At 47.7% G+C, this 24,521-nt stretch overlaps 1 protein-coding gene across 8 annotated transcripts in view; it reads left to right on the top strand.

The window, feature by feature from the left end:
- The window catches only part of LOC122565853 (ecdysone-induced protein 74EF), a 146,558-nt gene extending 122,113 nt beyond the window's left edge, over positions 1–24,445 (top strand). For all 8 annotated transcript variants that reach the window (XM_043722274.1, XM_043722280.1, XM_043722278.1 and 5 more), the window contains one exon: positions 20,887–24,445. In XM_043722274.1, the coding sequence (XP_043578209.1) occupies positions 20,887–21,437 (551 nt within the window). In that variant the 3' untranslated portion in view covers positions 21,438–24,445. The remainder of the gene's footprint in view (positions 1–20,886) is intronic.
- Positions 24,446–24,521: the final 76 nt, after the last annotated feature.

Genomic DNA, 24,521 nt, shown 5'->3' with positions numbered 1-24,521 from the left:
TGCCTTTCCCTGATTCAACGGCCCAGATTCGCTTCCTGGCCGTCGCGCGCGTCGATAGGATCGTCTCGATCCGCGGACCGATCTCTTCCGACGTTTCCTTTTTCCTCTCGCTCCGTCTCACGCGATTTTCTCAAGCACGTCCCATTTAACCGACCACGATTTCCCTTTCGAGCGAACGCTCGTAGAGAAAATCGTTACCTTATTGGCGGTAACAGCGGAATATAAACCATTCGAATTGATACGCATGAGAAATAAAAGTTTCTCGGTATTAGCATTAGAATATATATATATATATATAATTATCACACACTGTCGGTTTATGTTTTTCTCGATACAACTAAAGAAATTTCAAGCGAACGGTATATCACGCTTCTTCTCGTATCTTCTACGTGTATCGAGTATTTCGTGCGTTTGTGTGTTTCTTCCAAACGCAGAAACGTCCGCGATTTGATAACGGCGTCTAGCAGCGCAACGATCAACCTTGATAGAACTGGTGTCGATTCAACGCTACAGGTACGACGCCAATCTAAACGGTGTCAGATATTTCGCGTTTGCGATTGCATTAAAAGCACGCGATTCTCTTTGCTGGTATTCGCATTTGCTTTTATCGAGCGAAGCGTATTTCGAATCGTTCGATCGTTACACGATTGCGACGTTGGTTGCGGTTCCCGCAGATTTTCGAATTTCGAGGCGATCGTGGCGCGAAACGAGCGCGGCGAAGCGATTAAAGAGAGCAACCGGGTCCAGAATCTGCCAAGAGCGGTAATCGCACGCCGGGTCGCGCAATCGCGCCCCTCTTCTTCGCCTTTCCGATCGCGTTCGACGAAACGACAGCTGATTTCGCCGGGACACACACCTGGCCCTGTCGTGATTTCGAACAGCCGTGCTCGAATTGGATCGCCGCCAAGGTTGCACCGCGCGAGTCTCGCTCGAAACCAGCCACCGAATGGAAAGCTTGTCGAACCGCTTCACCAGCTGAAACTTCGCTTCCAACCGATTCAATTACCGATTATACGCCGTCATTATCAATTATACAGACCACCGTATGGGAAACTGCATTGATTTTTATACATTACGTACAGCTGATTCTTCGATCGGTCGCAATGTTACAATATAAGTGCAGTTCCTGTTCGACGTTGCTCGAACGACTACGCCAGGAACGTCTGCGCCGGACTTTCCCTGATTGAAAGTGTTGGCGAAGCGTGGCAACCAGTTTAACCCCGTTTCTTTCGTTCCAACTAACGCCCGATTGCAAACTCTTCTATGTTCTCCTAGTTTGTAACAGCTTATAGCACAGATTGATCAGGCTGAACGTAACGATCGTCGGACGATCGGACGAAATGTTTTCTCCGATGGAAATATCAAAATAGAATGGATAAATTTCGGATCTTTTGTTTTCGCAATTACGGTATACGCACGCAGGTGTTTTTGGCCTTTAAAATACACACGCCGGTTATATCTGTTTGGTACAGAAACGTACTTCGACGTTCCAAGAAAATGCTTCTTTTTTTTTTTCTCTCTCTCTCTCGTCAGATTTTACGTTCCATTCTCATAGTATCCATGTTTTCGTATCGAAGTATCACTAAACGCCAGTGAAACTTTATTATATTCTTGAAGCCAATTATTATATATATTTGCAAAGCGCTGTGTATCAGAGAATCGTAGCGTGAGCGTTAAAAGCGTGGAATTCGAAATGACCGGTTGTCTCGTTGCACGTTCTAAAGGCGATCGCTTAATTGGCACAGGCAGCTGAAAGCGGGCCGATTCGTGCGATCGGAGGGAAAATCTGCGCTGCGAATGAAATATCGTCCGTCGAGGATCGTCCATCGGTACGTTCGCTGGTAAACCCATAATTGTTTAATTGCGGAGGAACATCTGTTGATGTTTCGTAAAAAAAAAAAAAAAAAAAAGAAGAAAGAAAAAGGCGATCGCACGGAGAAAAAAAATCTGCGCACAGTGACACACCGTGTGGCAGGTAGGCCCTCTCGAGAAGCAGAGGCCGACTTGCCGAGTAAAAGTGTGCCGGATTGTATAATCGAACGTGAATAAGCAAAATGTTACGCCATAGCGATTTGGTAACTTTGCGGGGCGCCCCACCAGCGACGACCGTGTTCCCATTGCGGTGGCCGACCACGGTGGACGCGAACGAAAGCCGAGGGAAAATTCGACCTGGTCTTAAAGGGCCCTCCGATCGCAGGACCGCGACGCGGCTCTCCGTTACTGCTAGGTCCGATCGATTTACGGCAGACATATTGCGTTACGCTACGGATACGACCGGATCGGCTTCTCCGCGCGTTTGCCGATCGTAGTATGGTAATTCGTAGGTGGAAACAGAATTTGATTTACGTAGGCACGTCAGGTCCGATCTTCCTATCGTTTCTGGTTATCTCACGACCGTATCTTTCAGCCGAGTACAAGTTCCGACTGAAGTAACACACAGATAATATCGAAAACGAGTACCTCGGAGGAAAGAGAGATAGAGATTTCGTCGTTTGAATTGAATATTCCACGGTATGGTAATTCGTAGGCGACGATGCCTGGTTTTAAAGTTCGTAGGTGTCTTAGACACCTTCCAACGTCTGCGAAGACGATCTTCGCTGCTTTCGATAGAGTACACAGAGGGTGGCGGCGAAGGGACACGGTTCCAAGTTTCGATATTTGAAAAAGAAGGAGCAGAGATCGTAGTAGTGTCGGAATCGACGAATCAACGATCGCGCTCGACCGCCACGCTCTTTCACTCGCGTCGGCCGATCCGTTCTTCGAATAAACGACATTCTAAAATTCAGATCCGGGCCGGTGCGTGCGCGAACTTTCGCACGTTGCCAAATGGCCCGAGGTTTTTCCGCGATTTTGCCAAACCAGATTCGCCATCGGTCGCTTCTATCTAGAACGACGTACCAGATAAGCATCGGAAATAGCCTGGGAACTCTAAGCCGCCGTAAGCCAACGCTAGCCAGCCTTTCCGCCTGTCAAAAGAAACAAACGCGTCGTCTCGCTTGTTCCGAATTTCTTCCTACCGCGAGTAACTTGTTCTCGCGAAGTGGATAAATCTAACGAAATGAACGGCTATTCTAACGCGCTAACGAGAGACAAACTGACAAGAGCAGGCGACGAGAGCACCGTAGTAGGCGCCACCGTCCGACCGGAATAGAAACGCGGCGAAGAATAGGCATCGGCCGGTTATTTTCGAATGGATCATCATCGAACTGCGATTCGAGCAGTCAGAGGCTCGCCGAACGTGTGAAAGACCCTTCAGGCACGTCGGGAACGAAAGTTTCGCGCGTCGCGCGCTGGCACACAACGTGGCACACATTTTAACGTTGAGGACGAATCGTCGTAAAGCGTTACAAGGCTCCGCGAGCCGATCAAATCCCGATTAACCCTTCTCGCTGGTTGCGAGCCGGCTGCAGCCCGTTTGTGCCAACGTTCCATCTGCCTTCGAAAATCGACCAAACGCGTCGCTCCTCGCGTTTATAATTTATTCAACTCGGGCTATCCTCCCGCTGCTTTCGATCACACGGCGGTAGAATTGATTCATCGTTCGAGCTTTTTCCCTACTTTTAGTCGTGACTCGATTAAAACGTCGAGCTTGATAAAAAAAAAAAAAAAAAAAAAGAAAAAGGAAAAAAAGAACGCGAAGATTTTAACGGCTCTTTGTGGCGCGAATCGCGACTGCATCGCGGCAAAAATATTTTTAACCGCGCGTCCTGTGTCATGAAAACGTAATGTACGCGACGAACCGACGTAATATCCGGCGATTCGACCGATTGGAAGAAGCGTTGAACGATCGTTTACGATATCGTACGACGGCCTTACGATTTCGTAAATCTACCGGTAACGTTCTGCGAACGCGACGGTGTTATATTTCCAACGGCAGAATCACAAGCTAGTGCGAATTACATTATTAGAAGTACAAAGGTGCCAAGTTGTACACCGTCGCAGCGGAGTCGCGACTTTGCTTTAACTGCGTGTCAAAGCGACGTCTGATCTTTCATTGGAATTCGTAAACTATTAATTAACACGGTGAACGAAATCGGCCAGGAATCGATCAGCGTTCTGAACCCGATCGTCGTCGCGTCGGAAGAAAAAGGCCGCGGTTCTCGTCAAATTTCGTCTTCCTTGGTTGTTCCGAGTTCCTTTGATCCGCCGTTCGACGAACGTTTTCGAAAACAGCTACGCGTGATTTCAAGCTTATTTCTGTTCGAGCAGGACGTGTAACACGGTTTCCCGGAACCTGTCATGTGATTCGGCGCCGAATTTTTCAGCGCCGCGCGATGCGAACTCTTGGCAACTGCGTCGACCGAAAAAAATGCAGGGAAACGCGCGCGCGTATCCGAGTCTCGGCCGAGCAACCTCGCGCGGATCGAGGATGTCCTGGTTGCCCTAGATCAAGTACTCGTCCGGATATTTTTAAAAGATTGCCAGACGCGAGCCCCGCCGACGTAATTCCGAACGCGGCAGCGGCAGGGAAAAACGAAAGGTGGGAAAAAGAGGGAAAGAAACCGACGAATCGACGACGGCGGAGGTGGTTTAAGGTGGTATCGGGGAAATCAAAGAAAAAATAGAACGCACGGCGAGCTGCTCCGGCGATCGATGTCGAATAACAAGCGACTGTGAGTCGCCCGACCAGAGAAAAACACCGATGCCGAACGGAATTCACGGTCTAGCCCAGGTCCCTCGATTCGTCACGCGAACTCCACGAATTTTACGAGCTTTCTCGCTGTAATGAAACGCGTGCTTTGCCTACTTCTTAATAATTCAAGGAAGCTAGTCGATCGATCGAAAGGGTTAGCCGGAAGGCAGAATTCGACAGGTGTTTCCCTCGATGTAAGCCGGATGAGCGTGTGTATTGTGAACGTATGACAGAAAGCAGTTTGAACCTGTGTTGAAAAAATCCCGGTCGTTGCTACGAGATTAAGATGCGAACGTTTCGCACGGTTAACTACGACGTAAGCGAAGCCACTTACACAGGTGCTCGTTATCAGCCGTTAGAAACCGGTCTAAACGATCGAGATAGTTTTCAGTATGATTGCGACATCCTCGAGATCGAAACCTGGTTAGATACGACAGTCGCGACCAATCTATTTTTCTTTTCTCTTTTTTTTTTTCTTTCGGAAGCCGCGTAACGAAATCTTGAACATCAGACTGCGATATTTCGGTTTGCTATAAATTATCGCGGAACACGGCTCGGATTAAAAGAAGAGGAAAGAAAGACGAGGTAGAAAGGATATGCAAACGTACGTGTAGTGGGAACAAAAATTGCGGAGGAGAAAATACGGTTTCTCAGGCGATGGCCGTGCTGAAAGGGTCGTGCGTGTCGTTACGTAACGCCTGGCGTAGCAGCGAATAGCAGCGAATAGCAGCGAGTAAAAATAAAGGAACGAAACACGATGCAGAGTGGATTCTGAGCATAGACTGGGTCTAGGTCTAGGTCGACTAGGCGGGGCGTGTATGGTTATATACGTACGCTGTCGTTCGTACGGTACTTGGTTTCCTCGCACAGGTCGATCCTCCTCGCTTCGAGGCTTCTCCTCGATCGCGATTATTCGCCGGAGCACGACCGCGTTACGATTTATTTTCGTACGTTCTCGATCGCACACCTCGCAGGTGCGATCTGTACGCGGAATATATTTCACGGCTTTTCTCGCGACATAGAGGGGTATGTACGTGCCTCTCCCACGAGATACGATTATTCAAAGGCATCATTCGTACAAACGACTTTTCACGCGGCGATACATCGCACTCGCTTGTCAGGGGAAATCAGTTGCATCGTTGCTAACGCGTTGCGCGAAAGTGTGCTCGCCGATGGAACGCACAGAAAGCGAGGCTGTGTCGCCTGCTTGGTTTTTGTTTGCCGGACGAAACGCGCGACCAGCCGCGTTACGGTAACTAAACAAATTCCCCAGGCGCCAGTTGACATACAACTAGCACGAAATTATCGTATCGTAAACTCGTTGTCCGGTTTCTCGCGGTAACTCGAACGCGAAAGTGCGCCGTAGCGTTTGCTTAAGTAGCCCCGCTCACCTCGTTTCTCACCGCGAAGAGAGGAAAAGTCCAACGGGCGAGAAAGCAGCACGGCACCATCGGCAGTCGGCGAACAAGCAGGTGCAACAAAGGCGGCGAGCAAAAACAAAAGGAGCGAAACAAGCGCCACGGCTGACGCTAAGCTAGGCTAAGCTAGGCTAGGCTAGGCTAGGCTAGGATAGGATAGGCTAGGCTAGGCTAGGCTAGGCTAGGCTAGGCTAGGCTAGGCTAGGTCTAGGTGTAGGTCTAGGTCGACTAGGAAGGGGTGCGCCGGTCTACTTCCTGGCCTAGTAGCGGGGAATCGCCTTTTCCGTCGACATAGCGCTCCATGCGCTCACCTCCTCGCTACGAAACCCGATATTTCCGTGAAAGATAACACTGGCCTGCGTCCGTATTTAAAATAGAATATCGCGAAAATTCCTTTCGTCCGTACCACCATCGAACATCAGAGTTCGAAGTCTACGAAAGCGAGAACGATTATCGAGCGATGATCATCGTATGTTAATCGATTCGTAAAGCAAGGCTGCTGTAAAAAGTTTCTTTCTCGTTACGACCGAGGCCATCGAGAGGAGAAAAAGAAAAAAAAACGACATAGAAAGCGAATGTGTTGAAACGAAAAGTGCATTCACACCGATCGCACGTGACGGCTACGCTGCCATCGCATCGGGTGCTGATTAATGTCTTCTTCGCGCTCCGGAAACGTAAACGGTGTCGGATTTTATAGTAGGCCAAGACACCGCGGAGTTTAAAAAACCGCCGCGAAAGCAGGAAACAACGTTCCGCCGTGAATTCGACACGATTTTCAAAGGAGCAATCGACACCGCGTACAGTATTACACGAGCGAGCTGCGCACGTTCGCGTCTTCTTTCGTTCATAGAGAACACAGGCATTCTCCAGGGAGACTGTCGTTATTCGCGTGTTATAAGCCTTTTTCGTTCATAATTTTCCTATTTTACGAGTTTTCGCACTAGTACGTAGATTACGTGCAGAGCGTAATCGAAAGTGATACGGGCTCGACAATAAGCGCGCGGTTGGTTGAAACAGCGAGCCGCGTTGAATATTTATGAGCATGATTGAACTCCGGCATTCGTTGCGATACCGCGAGGGGAAGGTTGCGGCGGTAAATTATTCGACCGAATATTTTCGGTCTCGGAAACATATCTAAAAACTATGGACGCGCTGTTAAAGAGCGAAACGTTAAGGCGCGCGCGCGCGCGAGACGCGATAACATTTCACGTTTCACTTTCAACGACGCGCACCATTCAACCTGCGCGAACACAACGTCACGCCAGACGAAACCGGAAAACGAATTCCCGACTGCGTGACGAGGAGAATCGAAAGGCTGTCTCGCGGTTACCGGGATACGTGTCCAAAAACTCAGCGTGTCACCCGGTAAACGTTCGGTGGTTCCCGTCTCTGAATACGAAAAAAGGCACGTATGAGCGAGCGAGTTAGCGAACGATCGTGCAAGAGAACGAAAAAGAGAGAGAGAGAGAGAGAGAAAGAGCGATCGCATGCCGTCGTCCCGGTGAATTTGTAAATGGCCGCGTCCGGAAGTGGCGCGATATTTTGCGCGTCGATTTTCGGCCCGCTGCCCCCCTGCTGGTAGGCAAGGAAGAAGACGAAGAATCGGCAGAGAAGAAAAAAGTACACGGGGTAGAAAGGGGGAAACAGAGGAAGGAGCAAAGGGGTGAAGGGGAAAAGGATATAGGGACGAAGAAAAAGAAAGAGAGGAGAAAGAAGGAGAAGGAAACGAGACACGGGTTTTACAGATAGGCAGAGGCAGAGGCAGAGGCAGAGGCAAAGGCAGAGGCTGGCAGCCGGGCGAACAGGCAGCCGGCCAGCCAGCCAAGCCTCGCAGTAAGCGTCCTTCCTGGGTCTCTGCCCCTACCGACGTATGTATTGTAGTATTGTATATTTGCAGTGTACGTATTATCAGAGCGAGTTCCTCTGTGTGTGCACTTGTCGGTGTCCGCGACCGTGTAGGTGCGGTGTGTTGCGCGCGTTCACGCACACGTATCCACGCACGCATACACCTAATAGTAGCATGCACACTATTGCACACTCAGTCGAGGTTGTCGAATGTGTGTTGAGCGCCGCCGCCACCGCCGCCGCCGCCGCCGCCGCCACCACCACCACCACCGCCGCCGCCGCCGCCGGCAAAAATGCATAGCGCTGTTGCACCAGACGGTTCTCAACCGGACAGACTTCTCTTTCTTTCTCTCCGTCTTCTCTCGCTCTTTTTTCCCCTGTCCTGCGGCCGTCCCGCGTGTAAAAGTCATCGCTGGTTGATCCGGCTTATCGACGAGACGGTGAGCCGAATCGATTAACCGAAGGGAATTGTTCCCCGCGAACCCTCTCGACCAGCAAATCCGCGGGAAAAATATTTGCGATGCGCCGATGATGTTGTCACGATAAAATTAATCGGAGCAAAGGATGAAACAAGCGAGGCAGGGGGAGCTTCGCGAGCGGGGAATAAACGATGCCTCTTCAAGGCCTCGTGTTCCCTCCCCGTTTTCTTCTACTACCGGTTCGAAGACCACTATCGCGCCACGTCCGATTTGCTCGTCTTAACCTTTCGCCCAGTTCTCCCTGCCTCGCGCATATTTTCCACCTTCTTCGACCACGATTTACGTAGATTCTGTGCAACGGCCTGACGTTTCGCATCCCGTTCCTCCGATTCGATAATACCGCGATAATACGACGATCGCGATCCCATTGGTTTTCCGATTATCCGATTTTCTTATCGCCATCGAACGAAGGACGATAACAACTCGATCGAGATTCGATAGCGACAGTTCCGTACGTTAGGCGATTATTTTCGTGGATGAATCGCGATACGTCGCCGATCTCCTCATCATCGTCGAACGTATCGATCCTTTGCCTCCAACATCGATTCCGCGAACTTCTTAACTCGTCACGCTAATTGCCAGCGAAAACATTTTCACCGACGTCGATCTCGCCGCGTGCAAATAATTTCTCGTCTCGTTGGTCGCAGTCGAATTTCCAGCGCGTTCCTTGGAACGACGCACACAGTCCCGGCATAGTCCGTCATGAGGATCACTTTCCTTATTCCTATTATACTAGCTCACGCACGCCCTCACATGTGCGCGGCGGCGTGCACACACACGCACCGAGTCGGTGATACACATGTATACACGAGGCTGCATCGAGGAAAGAGGAAGAAAGGAGATCGGCAGCGTGAAAGAGAGAGAGAGACGACGCGTCGCGAAGGGGCGCGGTGGGGTACGATGGGCTGGTATCGTGGCACAGAGGAGCAAGGGGGAAGAGGGAAAAGAACTGCAGCTAGAGTACCACGCGAGTATAACGCCGAAGGCACGTATCGGCGGTTTTAGCGAGGTATAGACGGTGACCTTGTCGCCGGCAATTCACCCCGTCTGTCTTTCCTTTCTCTCTCCCTCTCTTTTTCTCTACTCGCACGACCTCCCTCTGCCTTTCTGCGCCTCTCTTTCTTTCCCTCCATTGACCCTCTCCGACGCTCTCCGCGCTCATGCTCTACCACCGCGTCCTTTCTCGACGTCGCTACACCCCTCTTCTCGTTGTCGACCTCTCTTCCGTCTCGCCGCGTGTTCGTGTGATCGCTCCGTCCCGCTCGCGCTCCGTTCTTCCACGAATGCATCGCGGCCTAGCCTGCTCCTCGTTGCACTCGTCACGAGCGACGTCACTACGTCCCTCCGTCCTTCTTTCCGCTCTTCTCGCTCTTCCCCTATAACTGCTTCTTTCTTTCTTTCTCCCTCCCTCCCTCCCTCCCTTTCTTTCTCGGTGTTTCGAGTTATTTGATCGTACGTTCTCCTCGTGGCGTACGATCTTTTACGTGCGACAATGTCCTTCCTCCTTTCGCACTCGCCTCCTTTCGATCCCACGTAGCGCGATATGCAAAAATCTCCGAGCAATCTCCTTCCACGTTCCTCCGACTGTTTTTCGTGTCACGTTTCGTGAAAAAAAAAAAGAAGAAAAAAACATCGTGTAATCTCGTGGTGATATCGTTGTTACTCTATCTCTAGATTTTCCTCCAAATGTTTCCTCCTCGTTTCCGCGATCCGCCTCGAATCGCCAACATTTCTATTTGCTTCTACGTCGTCTTACCGCGCGTCTCGTCCTCCTCGTCCGTCCTCTTCCTCGTTCCTCGCCCGTACACGGAACTGTTCTCGGTCCCGGTCCCGCTTCCACCTTCCGGTTAAAAGTCTGCTCGGTGAATCGCCGCCAACTTGCAGGGTACATATTTGCATACGCGCGATATAAAATCCCCGTGAGTGTACGTTCACTTTCGTTCTCGTACGACGCGCTTTCTTCCGCGTCGCCTTTCTCCTCGTCCCTTTTCCTTTCTTCCCTTTCCTTGTTCGTCGATCTCGTCTCGCGCGCATCCGACCATGGACGGAGGGGGGTACAGCCGTCTCTCTTGTTTTCCTCCTTCGATTCTCGTTATCTCGGGCGCAGGCCTTCGACACTGTTCTCTGAAACGACGAGCCCTGTTCGTCCCATATACGTCGCGAGTCCCGTGCATAGCCAGCAGGAAAAGGCCGATTGACTTTTACGTAACGCGTCACCGTTATATTTACACAACGATATCCGTCACAATATTTTCGTAACAAACTCGAACGGCGATTCGTAATAGGAATTTCGCGACCGAGCGAAAAGTCATGTACACGACGGTATACACCACGTGGACACGTGTGATCGAAAAGAGAAACGGCATACGCGCGAATTTTTCTTTCGCTTGGATCAGCAGATTTCACGCTCATCGCCTCTTTATCGAGGTGGTTTGAGGGACGCGCGCGAGAGGCAACACACCGTTATCGCGAAGAGCACGGTGGAGAGCAGCGGCAAGGCAGATTAGCCGAAGGAAAAGAGAAGAAGGGGTTACGCAACGCGGCACGAATTGCGAGCGATGAAAAAGTCGGTTCTCATACCGGTAGGCCCCAGCATCCGTATACCGTGTGACGCAATCCTTTGACGATCTTTTCTGCGGGTGTTAAAGCACTTCCTCGGTAATACGCATCTCTCTGTGATCTCGCCGCGTTCCGATCGTTAACGCCTCCTCGTCCTCTCTTCGCCCGTTTCTCTCTCTCTCTCTCTCTCTTTTTCCTCCCTTCTCGGTTTCGATGCGAAGGGCCAACATGCAGCATACGACGATGCGTAGGCACGTGTACGCTCCTCACGCGTACCGCGCATGAACCACGCTCGAAAATTGACAATTTCAAATGATTCATTTCCGGCGCTCCGCTCAGCTCCACTCCGCTCCATGGGGACCGGCTCTCCTTCCCGTTGTCGTCTCGTCGTCGTTCCAGTCAACGGAGAAACAAAGCGAGACCGACGGACGAACAGAGAAGAAAAGCATCATATAGAGAAAGGGGAACGAAACTGGCAATAGAAAGAGACGCGCGTAACGGAGAACAGCGAGAAAGCGAAAGCGGGAAGAAGAGAGGCGGAGAGAGCGAAAAAGAGACGACGATGGACGCCGGTCTAACCGAGGCGGGTCTCTCGGACGCGAATTCACGCACACACGTTCGCGTCTAAATATAATGCGCACCGTGCTGCAAGGGACGAGCGCGAGCACGAACGACCGAGAGCAAGCGAGCACGACGAATATACGACGCGATGGTGTTGTCTCTTCTCTCTCCGGTTGTGTCGCGTTCATTCGTGGCACTCGGTGGCGCGAATGCACGCAGCTGCATCGTCGGTGCATACTGCACGCACACGCGACGTTGCAGCCAGCCTAGACCTAGACCTACTGAGCTAGCCTAGACCCGCGGATATATATGGTCTGGTGGGGAGGAACAGGAAGATGCGGGAAGGGGAGAGGAGGTGGGCTGTCTCTAGTACTATCGGAGAAAGTGAACGGGCATCAAGTACTTACGAACGTGGTAGTTCCGCGCGCACGAAACTTTTCGTGTCACGCGATCTTCCGTCCTCTATATTATTTCTCTCGCTTTTCTTTCACTCTCTACATTTTTTCCTTTCCTTTCCCTCAGTTTCGTTTCGTTTCCCCCCTTCCTTTCTCCTTTCTTTCCTTCCTCGGGCATTCGAACGGTTACCTTTTCTTTCTCTTTCCCTTTCCCTTTCTCTTTCTCTTTCTCTTTAATTCTGCTTCGTTACGCCTGCTTTCCCCCGGAGCTAGATCTTCTCTTCGTTGGTACACACTGCAACGCCCATCCGCTTTATTATTACAACGGAAATCTCCGCGAGTCCGGCCTTGCCACCAACTGGCCGATATACGTCATTTCGTGGCATCGAACGCGGACCCCGGATCCCGTTGTCGCCTTTATCAATGCCGACTAGCTTTCTCCGCTCGTCCTAAGTACGCTACCGATCACGTTTTCGGAACACTCGACAAACGCGGCATTTCCCAATATCGACGAATTCATCGAAAACCACGTGCAAATGCAACGCTACTTTCGCCGAATGCGCGCCTTTCTGCGTCCGTTTCGATTTCTCCGATTTTAAATTCCTGTCTTTTTTTCTTCCTCTTTCCTTCTCCTTTTTTTTCTTTCTTGCGTCGCATTATGTAATATCGCAAATCTCGCGAACAAACGGTCGGATCGGTACGTCGCGCGAAGCAGCGACTTATTTACATTCTCGGTGCAATCGTTATCTTATTATTGTAATTATTATACCGATTGATAAGTCGCTCCTTTCGTATGATCCATGTCAATGCCGCTGAACCAAATCATCTCGCGCGATCGTTTTATCAAATCTCGTTTAACGATAGCAAGGGAAGGGGAGAAGCACGATTTTGGCAATTTTATCCTGGGTTATCCGTCACGCGATAACACCGTCTGATTTTCAACGGTGCACCGCTATGTCTGCTGCGTCGTCGATCCTGCTAATACGCTGCTACGAACGCGTCAACGGCGTCGACCTCGTTATCAGATAATTCCTTGCGCAATACGTGCGAGAATTTTGCTCTGAATCTCGATTCTTTCAACGATTTCTTCCCGGAATAAACTACTCGAGATCCCTTCCTTCAGGCCCGGTGCTCGACGTCGAGGAAAGACTCGAGGAACCAACGCCATAGCTACGCGAAAATATATGTGTACAGAGCCGAAAATAAATCAAGCCGGAGGAACGGGTCGCGATGGCTCGTTACGCTCGGATCTCAATTAAGAGGCACGAAATCAAAGGGTCGAAGTTCCAGTTTCCTTGGCCGTTGCTGTTGCTGCTGCTGCTGCTGCTGCTAACGCTCTGCTCTCTGTCTCCAGTCGGAATTTATACGAACCGACACTTTTGCCGGTCTAGAAGACAGCGGTATTACCTTCGTCCCGCCTCTAAATTCGGTATCAGCCGACTATTAAATATCCTCGTGGGTATTTTGCACCGCGAAACTTCTCTTTCCCTTTCTCTTTCCGCCTGTCTCGCTCTCCCTCTGACTTGTCCCTGTTGGTCGTGTGTCTGCCGTTCCCGTTGGTTCTCTTCGAGGAGGCGCGCGTTCTCTCTCTCTCTCTCTTTCTCTCTCTCTCTCTCTCTCTTTCCTCGTCCGCTTGCAAGAAGTTGCGCCCACCGAGAGTGCGCGCCGATGGTCACTGACCTCGCACACGTCGTGTCCGCGACGACGGAAGAGGAGTCACGCATTCTTCCCATTCGGCCGTCGTCGTCTTGACCTCTGTCCGCTGGCGAACGAAAAGAATGCGTGCGACGTAGGCAGTACACGCGTTGGATTGGTCCGGGAATATAGACGCCTCTTTCGCTCGCGGATCCATGTGTTTCTCGATAGGATGTCCCGAAAGTATCGGGATGACCATCTAAAACCCGGCACCGTTGTTCCGGAATTAACGCGACGTGATTCTTCGACTGCGAGTTGTCCTCTATTTCGCTCTCGTTTCATCTTCGTTTCACCTTGATTTCCTCTGCTTGATAGTACCACGCATTCGCTTAATTTTATTAGTATGGTTTTGGACGAACATTTTATTAGTATAGTCTTGGTTTTCAAGAATTTAGAAACTCGGAATATGAAAAGAGAGAAGTTCGCAAAGGAGATGAACGACTCATGGGTGTTTATTCAAGGTCTAACGATGAAACGATGCACTGCTTTTTTATTCCCCCGATGTTCTGTCGAACGACGTCTGCCGACGACAGAGTTAATGACTACCAAGTAGCTAAGTACGCGCGCTAGACCAGTCTGGAGATGCAAACGCGCGTCTGCACGCCCTGTGCATTTATAATGCAGCCTATATGCATCGCTAAACTGGCTGGTCTTTTAGTTTCCAGAAATCTCGAGCGATCAGCATCGCGTAACCATGTATACGTATCATCGTGCATCTTTGAAATAGAAACTATACAGCCGTGTAGGTACGCGTGATACTTTTGAAGCTGCAGCTATACGTACATTCGAAGCAGCATACACAGACACGTATACGTCCACCTATAAGCAGAATAATGGGCTGCAAGGAACATAGGTGCACCGTGTTGGTCGTCGGACGTCGTAGTATCGAGACTTCCGGATACCAACGAGCCAGCTACAAAGAGCTACCCACCGCGATACGTGCAGCAGGAAACTAGTAATAAGAATCCCATCGAACGATCGACGAACTCGCGAAGAAACGTATCCTGCAAACGATGCACGCTCGCGATACTTCGATCCGAAGAAATATCCACCTCGATGTATATAAAGACGCGGCTGTTTTCCTCCTATATTCCGTATCGAACGGATTTGCTCCGCGGTCGTTAAGAAATTTATCGGCATTTTATTAATCGGCCACGGCAGCGTGTTAGCTCGTCGTCGAAATAAATCCTGAATGCGTTCTCTCCGCGTGGATATTTTCAAAAATACATTCTCTCCATCCTCTCCGTGTTACACACGTAGTGGAAACGCGTATCCGCAACACGTTCAGCGTAACTTCTCGGTTGCTATTTTTCCCAAGTATTTCCGTTTCGTGAGACGGGGCTGGAGGGGGTGGTGAGGCAAGAAGAGGAGAGGGAAGAGTGGTTTTGCAAGCGGTGGAGGGGAAGTAGGATCGGCAGAGGATCGCGAGGCCCACACGTTTGACGTACGTTTTATAGACGCAGCCAAGGTGGATGCGTAGAAAAAGCGGCGGAGAACTCTGCGGACGTAAATCTCGTTCTTTTCGTTAGGCTTCGGACAGGCCAGAAGCGTTGTGGTATTCCCCCACTTGGGCGTCGCCGCTTCGAGGAATACAGAAACGGCCGAGAAATAATGCGTTCCGCCCACGGTGTCTATTGCAATCGCGCGCGCGAACGCGCGGGAACGGGCATTTTTCGACGCGTCGTTGCCTCTTGCGTGGAAAGATCAAAGAGCAGACTTTTACCTCGACGTCCTTCGGCTCGGATCCCGACGAAAGCGAAGCTTTTCGGACCCCAGCCACCGACTTCTTTCTCTCGCTTCGCGCCGTCCTCTTCCTTTTCTCTCTCCTACGTACGTGTCTACGTGTGCCTGGCGTACACGTGTGCGTGTTTTTAGATGTACCACCCGTGTACGCGTAGACACGCGTCTCTCGAAGAGAGTTTGCAAACCGAATTCCGATTCGCGCTTCGCGCCTCGATTTCCCATGCGACATGGAGCAGCGTTTTCTATTCTTCTCCGTGGGATGCGCGCAGCACCCTTTCTCCCTTTCCGGGTGCTTTCCGGCCAGAGAGCGACGACGAACGTACGGAGAGTGGCGCGCTCATACACGTGCGCGCAAAGCGGCTCGCAATTTGAACGGGTTTCGGGGTTAAAGATAGTATCCCGAGGCAGTAGGGTAACATAATAGGCCGGGATGGGGGTCTGGGTCTAACGAGAGACAGAGAAAAAGGGAATGGGAGCAGGGAAGAGAGGAGAACGGCTCGACGTCGAGACACGCGGTAGTAGAGAGATGCAGAAGGAACGTGAGAAACAGAGACAGAACGAGCAAAGAGGAAAAGAAAGGACGTTGAAAGGAAGAGAAGGCTCGAATCCATCCGTGGGCGAAACAGAGATAGAACGAGAAAGGAGACACGGTGGATGTGTACAGCACACGGTGCATCGGACTAGCCAGTCGCGAATGGTGGTGGAGAAGAGAGAAGGAGGAGAAGGATAGAGTAGTTAAGTTAGTCTGTCGGTCAGTGACTGCCTGACTTTCCCGGCGCAGCTGAAGGTCAACTCTCCCCTTCTCTCGACCTCATCCTCCTCATCCACCTCTCGCTCCTCCGTCTCTTCGTCTTCTTCCTCCTCCTCCTACCCGCTTCTCCACCACCCGCTGAACTGCTGCTGTTGCCTCTCTCTCTCTCTCCCTCTCTCTCTCTCACTCTCTGTTTCTTTCGCTGTCGCTACCATGCTCCACCAACACTCTACGTGTGTCCAGTCTCATCTTTATCCTATCCTCTTTTTCTTCACCTTCCTTCCTCCCTATCTCTCTCTCTTTCTCGATGTATTCTTCGATACGCGCGCATATGCATTCTCCTATATACCGCTATAGACACATCGTTCCCGAACCTATATCTCGTCTTTGTGTATCGGACGCGCATGCACCATTGTATGCGTGTACGTGCATATACACACATAAACAAATATTGGTATCCACGACCGCTTTGTTTATGCTGTACGAACAGTTTCGGTGCCTTTTCTTCTTCACACCGTGTCACACCATCCTTCTTCCGCTGCCGCTGCGCTCCTCGACGGGTTGAGGGTCATTCGTGCACTTAGGTGCACGCGGAATTCCGCCTCGAAGTCCTGGTACGTGAGAACTCGCTTTACAGTCACATCCTCCGCGACGTGTTTCTTTCGTCGTCCGTGTGAGCAGCTTCTTTCCTCACACACACACACACGCATGCACGCACGCACGCACGCGCGCGCGCTCACACACGCACACACACTCTCGCGCGCACGTACGAATAATCGAAATTTATCGTTTTCGGGTGGTAATAGCGAGCTAGGATGATTCTTCTAGCGCGAGTCGCCATCAGACGGAAATCAGCGGAGAAAGAGGATAAGAGCGTTTGCCGATCATTGTTTATCGTCGATTAAATACCATACGCGTCGATCGATATTATCAACAGTGTCGATCGTGTCCTTATCGTTCTTTTTTTCTTCCATTATATTCTTCGATCACAGTTGCAAACAATATCGCCGAGCAGATAACCACTATCTGGGGAAGAAATAACGGTGCGTTTATTGGTACAGTAACTGGTCCGAAGGAAATCGTACGATAACTCTGGCGCGTATCTGAGTCTTCAATTAGTTAGCTATATGAATTGCCGATAATGCGAGTATCGGTATGTGTATACAGCGACGTCTCGCTAAATGACGGGTTCACGGCTATTAACGTCACATACATAGATACGTCCCCGATGTATGTAAATATCTGCTGTCGCTTTTCTCCACTCTTCTTTTTCTCGCTCGTCCATACACCGTATATCAGCTGCTTACAACTTGTATATTTTCATTGCCTTGGAAAAAGAATCAAATTCGCGCAAACCTCCGACGCTTCGACTTCCACGATTGATAAACGAAGGGATATCGATATAAACAGCGCAATACTTGAAATCGATCGTCTGACTATCATCATGACTCTACCGGTTGCATCTGTTCATAGTCGTTCGTCATAATCACCTATCATCCGTTTTAACGTCTCTCTGCTCTGTTTATGTCTACGTCTACGTATGTCTACCCTACCTATGTCTATTATGCATTCGCGTGGAATTTATTTTTCGAGTAATTATTCGATTTACGACAGTGTACCGGAGAGTCCGTTCTTCGTATAGAGACGCAGAGATTCCTCTTGCGTTGTCTTCACTTTCAGTTTACACGTCTCTTTACCCCATCTTGCCACTACCACTACCGATTCTTACGTTCCTGAATATCCCCACCAGAGGCGCTCGAGATCATCTCCTCCCGCTTCCCCGTTTTTTTCTCTCGCGCTCTCCCTATATCCCTCCCTTCTTGCTATACTTGTACTTCCGGCCGCAAGGCTAACGCGAAATTCTCGCAAAATACATGAGAGTCACGACTCTGTGGATCACTTCGATCCTCCTTCCTAACCTCTCTCTCTCTCTCTCTCTCTCTCCCCCACCCCCCTCTCTCTCTCTCTCTTTTATACGTATTTTTAACTATCGACTCGTTACCGACTGTTTCGTCTAAACTTCCTGCCAACGCTGTCAGAAAGAAACGATCGACTACGTGGTCGACGAAAACATTATCATCGGAGCGGAAGCCACTTGTTCGTCCGTCTTCCTTCCTTCTCAGGTTTTCCCCTTTAATCCCTCTTTTCCCTACTTATGTTGCTTCGAGAACGTGAAAGAATAAAAGTGAAATAGTTGTAAGATAGAAGGCGAGGAATTACAGTTCGACCTGACGTGTAACAACTTTTTCCAAGCAGCGCGAGCTTTTCTATTACGCAAACGTTCGAGTGTCGATAGATGATGATCGTTAAACTGTATCTCACGCCGGAACTCTGAATCTTGTTTGAAAGAGTAAGACGGCAGGCGACGGTGTGTTCTATGCGTCACGAAACGTTCATGTATATACGCGATGCATCGTCTCTCTAGCGGTCTCTCCCTTCGCTATACGACGTCCGTGGTATAGGTCAGTGAAGTAGTAGCTCCCCCACCACGCGACTCCTAGACAACGGGTCTACGATTGACTCATCTAGCCAGTCATACGGCGCGTAAACACGATCCACTCCAGCTGTTCTCGGCCGCTCTTTTACTCTTGATCTTCATTCTATCTCTGTCTGTTTTCGCTCCCTCTCTCCCTCCCTCCCTTTCTTCCTTCTTCCTACTTTGTATTTCTCTTTTTCCTCCTATTCTCGTTCTTTGTCCTCCCTGCTGCCTCTTTTTCTCTTGTATAACCTATGTACACGGATCCTGAGAACAACGGGGCGTTCTCTTTATTTTTAGAGGCAGCTCGAGAATTTGGTTCCCTGCCTCCCCATCTTTTTGTCTGCCTTGCTCGCTTCGTTTTCTCTCTTTCCCTTTTTCTTTAACCTTCCCTCTTTGGCACCGGCTCGGAAGCAGAAAACGCATCTCTCTTCGAATAGAGAAGAGAAATCGTTCAACCGCGTGGCGCGCCTCCGCGGAACTACGGGGAACGACGTATAGAACGCGAGAAAGAGGCACAGAGAGCGGCGGTGGAGGGTACGCAGAGAACGAGTTCCGATTTTAGCGCAGTCGCGGCGGCCTCAGAACGAGCGGCGCTATTATGCACTAGTAGCTTGATGGCGTCACCCGTGCAACCTTGGCTCGGGTCAGTCCTCTATCATACTGCAGCCAGAGTTCCCCTACCCTTTCGATCTTCGTTCTCTTTCTCGTATCTCACTCCCGTACTCTCCCTCTTACCTTCCTTCTCTCTCTCTCTCTCTTCATTTGGCTCCGCTTAACCCTCTCTTTACTCGACCACCACCTCTTCTCCTTCTCTTCGCTCACACATGGCACTAGCCACACGACCAGTGGCGTAAGAATACTTTCTATTTCGAGGCATCTCTGAAGTTCCACGTTTTTTGCAGAGACCACGGAATCGTTTCGCCATACAAGTTTCTGTCAGAATCTATATACCTTTACCAGTTTTAACAAACGACAACGGTGGCGTCGTGCGAACCGAAATAAATTCGGATAAACTGTCCGATACAAATAGTCGTTTATGAAATTCAAATCCTACGATTAGAGATAGTATGGCAACTCATTTCCATATTTTGCTTTTTTCCTAGCATCGTAGTTGCATGGTCGATGTCATCGATCCATTCATTAATAGAACTGTTCGCGGGTAGTTAGTCTGAAAAAGTGCATCGCGTTAGTCGCCGTTACGCCCACGACTATGTACAACCGAGAGCTGTAACTAACCTCCCCACAACGGGGCGCGTAAACGATGTTTCCAGCGTCCGCAGATCGCGTATCCGATTTGATGGGTCGCGCGTATGCACGTTTCCTGCGCTACGAGTCACGGAATCGAGATCGATCGTGACCGCCTGAGAGAAAAAAAGGTTATCGAGACGAAGCCGCGAGAGAGCTCATCCCGAAGCATCAATCATCCGGTGACAGAAACGGCAAAGCACCGACAACGATGCTCCGTGGACAGCTATTAATAGTTCATTGCACGGTTAAGTACGATGTATACTTGAGGCGCATTGCGAAAATATTGATGCCGCGCAACGAATTGACTGCTGGTGAAGATTTTAAACACGTTAGACCGTGATCAGTGGAATAGGACCGCCCACGATCGGTAGAATAGAACAATCAAATCGAATATGTAATAGAATTCGTGGCCTACGAAAACGAGCAACTACTATTGCCTGATGAGTCATAAATCCGAACTATATTCGAACTACGAATAGAACTGTATTTTTTAAAGTTACCGTGAGAATAAGTGTATATATTGGACATTTAAAAACATCAAAATATTCAATAACTATTTGGAATTTTTTGAACAAGGAACATAAATGCACTTTTATGTTCGCAAACTGAAATAGTTGATCGAGTTAAAAAAAATGAATCAAGCGTGATTAAAATCCATTTATTCCATAATATGCCCATGCTGTGACGCGTATCTGATGAGCATGTTAAAAAAGTAGTAGCTGTCGCACAAAATTCCATTTTTTTTTTTTTTACGTACAAATGGATCGATCCTTTCTTTCACGAGCGAAAAGTGTAATGGCCGAATTCAATTTCTGATTAATTCGATGGCAACCTACATTGCCATCTAATGGTAACAGCTATGCCGGTGCCATCTGACGGAAATTGCGCAAACGTAAACGATGACCACATTTATAATTATAAATAATAAATATACATATGATAAATATTATACTGCGCAGTTAACTTTCAGTTTAATTATTCGTATGAAAATATTAATCAATTAAAATATTGTTACCGATTTATATTAAGAGACGATCGATAACTTCCTGCATCTAATGACATTTTTTCTTCTGTTTGCAGTGTCTGAGAGCTATAGCAGTTACGTAAACTCGATGTACGCCAGTGGAGCCCAATTTGCCACCCCCTGCACTCCTAGCCCACCACGGGGACCCGGTGGAGTTCCAACGAGCGTGATTCAAGCAGCAACCAGCTCAGTTTCCGATGACCTGTACCTGCTGGAATTAGGTTTCCCCCCACGGTCGAAAAAGAACAAACTAAAAAAGCCGCGTCAAGGGGATGGCGCTGCGGTGAAGAGGAAATCTCGCGAAGGTTCGACGACGTATCTATGGGAATTTTTATTAAAATTGCTACAGGACCGAGAGTACTGCCCCCGATACATCAAATGGACGAATCGCGAGCGAGGTGTCTTCAAACTGGTGGACAGCAAAGCGGTTTCTCGTCTATGGGGTTTACACAAGAATAAACCGGACATGAACTATGAAACCATGGGCAGAGCTCTGCGTTATTATTATCAGCGCGGTATCCTGGCGAAAGTTGACGGACAAAGGCTGGTCTATCAGTTTGTGGACGTACCGAAAGATATTATAGAAATTGACTGTACCGGCGCGTGAGACAGGGTTCGTCCTTCGAGGGAACAGCAGCACGAGAGACGAGCTGTACGGGAAAAGAGTGATTCGTGTATTCGTGCCGCGATCTTACGCGAGAACTTATCGTTGTCATTATCATCGTCGAGCAGCTCTTCCTGCCACAATGTGCCCACTTGGCACAACCCTCAGACGATCTAAAGCATGCCCTCTCTCTGACTTCGTTTGTTCCTTGTATTATAAGTATATACCTATAAGGATATGTATATTAACTCGCGAATAGCGGATGTGCATGCGCACCAACGCTACCCGCAAGAGGATGAATGTTTTGTTTTTGTCGACGCGACAGCTGCCACGGTATACGTATACAATTATATGTATATCGTAAATTTCGTCCTCCTTTGGTCTTTCTTTTTTTTTTTGTTACTCTTTGACGGTGTACGTCGATAGTAATCGTACTAAGCTTTACAACGTCTAATATATATAAATGTATATTATACATATATATGTATACGTTGAGCTCGTTCAAATTTGTACAAAATTTAGTTCTTAAAGATGCTACGGCACAAGTGTTATTAAATGTATTTTAATCGAGAGTAAATGAAGAATGGGAAAAATAAGATGAATCTATTACTTAACGTATAAACGGGATATAGGCGAACAGTTGTACATTCAAGAGCGCGATAAATTATTTATTGTATATTAGACGATTATATATGTTACCTAGAACAAGAAAAAGAAGCAGAAATTGTTACAAACGTGTCGACGAAGGGAACCATAAGGAAGCAAAGGGGAAGTGAAACTTATATAAAGTGCACGCACGCGAACGTGGAGAGTTTAAAGAAGAAGAAAAAAGAAAAAAAAAAAAACGAAACGAAATGAGGGCTGTGAAAAGATTCAGAAAGGAGAAAAATATGAGTGCAGAAATGATAAAGATGTTGAAAAAGTTTTACGGAGCGAGCTCAGGGAGAGGTACACATATATACAAACACACATCTGTACACTACACGTCTACACAGACACACACTCTACACACACTATATTTTTTTAAATATAAGCAAAAAAGGGCGACTCTTCTATTTGAGCTGAGGGTTCAACAATGTAAGGTGCTGGCTATACACACGAGGTCCAAGAATGTTATTTAGCAAGCTAGTGTTATTAATTCATAAAAAAAATTATTGAAACAGACGTATATCTCTGTATATATAAAAATACACCTTTAGTATATATATTATTGAATATTATATATATATTATATGAATATATATTGTATGTTATGTAGTAAATGGAGCGAGTTAATGTGTCTATGAGATTCTTCTGTCACGTCCGCGTAGAAGGAAGTTTAAATAACCGTCTATCCGTACGATGTCTCTATTCGTGTCTTGTATATCTTATATGTGTGTGTGTGCGTGTATATATATATACACACACACATATATATACGTGTGTGTGTGTGTATATGTATACGTATATGTATATGTATATAAAAAAAGCAATCACTATGGAAGCATTATCGTTTTTCTTTTGTGTTGCACGTTTTTTTTATAAGTTCTTCACATTAGGATCAAACGATAATGAATGAATTTGCACGGTCAGCGATTCGATTACGTGGCCCGCAAGGGAAAAAAACGCACATCCGCGTGATTTTCATGCTCAGCTAGAATCAGAGATATCGTACTTTTCTAAACGTTTAGAGTATAATAGCCTTCTTCTTGATATACGGGGCAGAGCGTTCGAAACATGATAAGTTAGAGAGAAAATTAATTTATTGAGCAGCAGCCCGCCCCTGACAACGGACGTGACGTGCGAGTGCAAGCGTATCCTATAGAAATAAGTTTTGTACATAAAAATTCGTTGAGAGCATACTTAGAAGAACATTACGCTGGTTAATCTTCGCAATCGTGGATAAATGAAAGGAAACAAAAGAAAACGAGAAACAGGAGAGACAGGTAGAACACGAGAGATACGAACGCGACATACCTCTAAGGTGTTACCTCTCGCTACAAGTTGTTCTTCTTGACGATCACATCTCCAAACATTTCGGAGAGGAAAACGGTAATACAGTAAATAATAGATAAAAAAAAAAAAAACGATCAAGTGCTGCCAATAATGCCTGTAAACGGTCCCTTGCATTTTTTTGCCACTTAAAAAGGTTAAACGATGGAAAAAGAACAATGAACATAAAAATAATTAATACGCGCGGTTTATTCGAATCAAGAAGAAATGTCTTGGGACGCCAGACATACCAGATGATACAAAGCGAATTGCCTTCTTGTAATTAACAAAGACGTGTTGCCTTCTAACAAAGAAAACATATTAAAGAAAAAAATTCTAGCAATTTGTATTTGTAATACAATCGACTTTGTCCGGGTACTTAAAGAAAACCTTTAACCCTGTATATCATCCCCCCTTTGTCAGCATAGAGTTTTGTAACTTTTGTCAAGAGAAACATAATAATAATAATGATAATAATAGCAATGAAAGAAAAAAGATAAAACAAAAAAAATTGAGAACCGTTTTTGGTACACGAAGACTTTTTTCATATCGCACTTTGCATACACGTATCAGATGAAAAATATACTTAAAAAATACAATAAAAAAAGATAAGATGGATATAATGAAAGAGAGGGAGTGAGAGAGAGAGAGAGAGAAAGAGAGAGAGAGAGAGAGAGAGAGAAAGAGAGAGAAAGAGAGAGAGAGAGAATGAAATGAAATACATCAGAGTACAATGGACAAAAAAGCAAGTACCTATAAATAGTACCACTTCTATACATAACATCCACTTATAAACAATGAATGGACATTGCAACAAAAAAATCCTATTTTTAGGTAAATTAAATTTACATATACATAACGATTGACTACGCTACAAGATATTTTAACAAATAAGACTTTACTGTAATAGGGATAAATCTATAATTATTTACCTGTAAAATAATACGACGACACGATGGATTGACATAAGGAACTGTAATGTAACGTTCTGTGATTCGTTGTTTGTAGGTGAAATTTAATAAAAGATTACCGTATCATAATTTTGATATCTTTTATACCCTTCTCCCTAGGAAAGAAAGATTAATTATACGTATCGTTATATTTAAAATCAAATCA

Source organism: Bombus pyrosoma, linkage group LG3 (genome assembly GCF_014825855.1).
Source record: "Bombus pyrosoma isolate SC7728 linkage group LG3, ASM1482585v1, whole genome shotgun sequence".
NCBI classification, from domain to species: Eukaryota; Metazoa; Arthropoda; class Insecta; order Hymenoptera; family Apidae; genus Bombus; species Bombus pyrosoma.
Note: the sequence above shows the minus strand (reverse complement) of the source record. Positions and strands in the feature narration are given on the sequence as shown.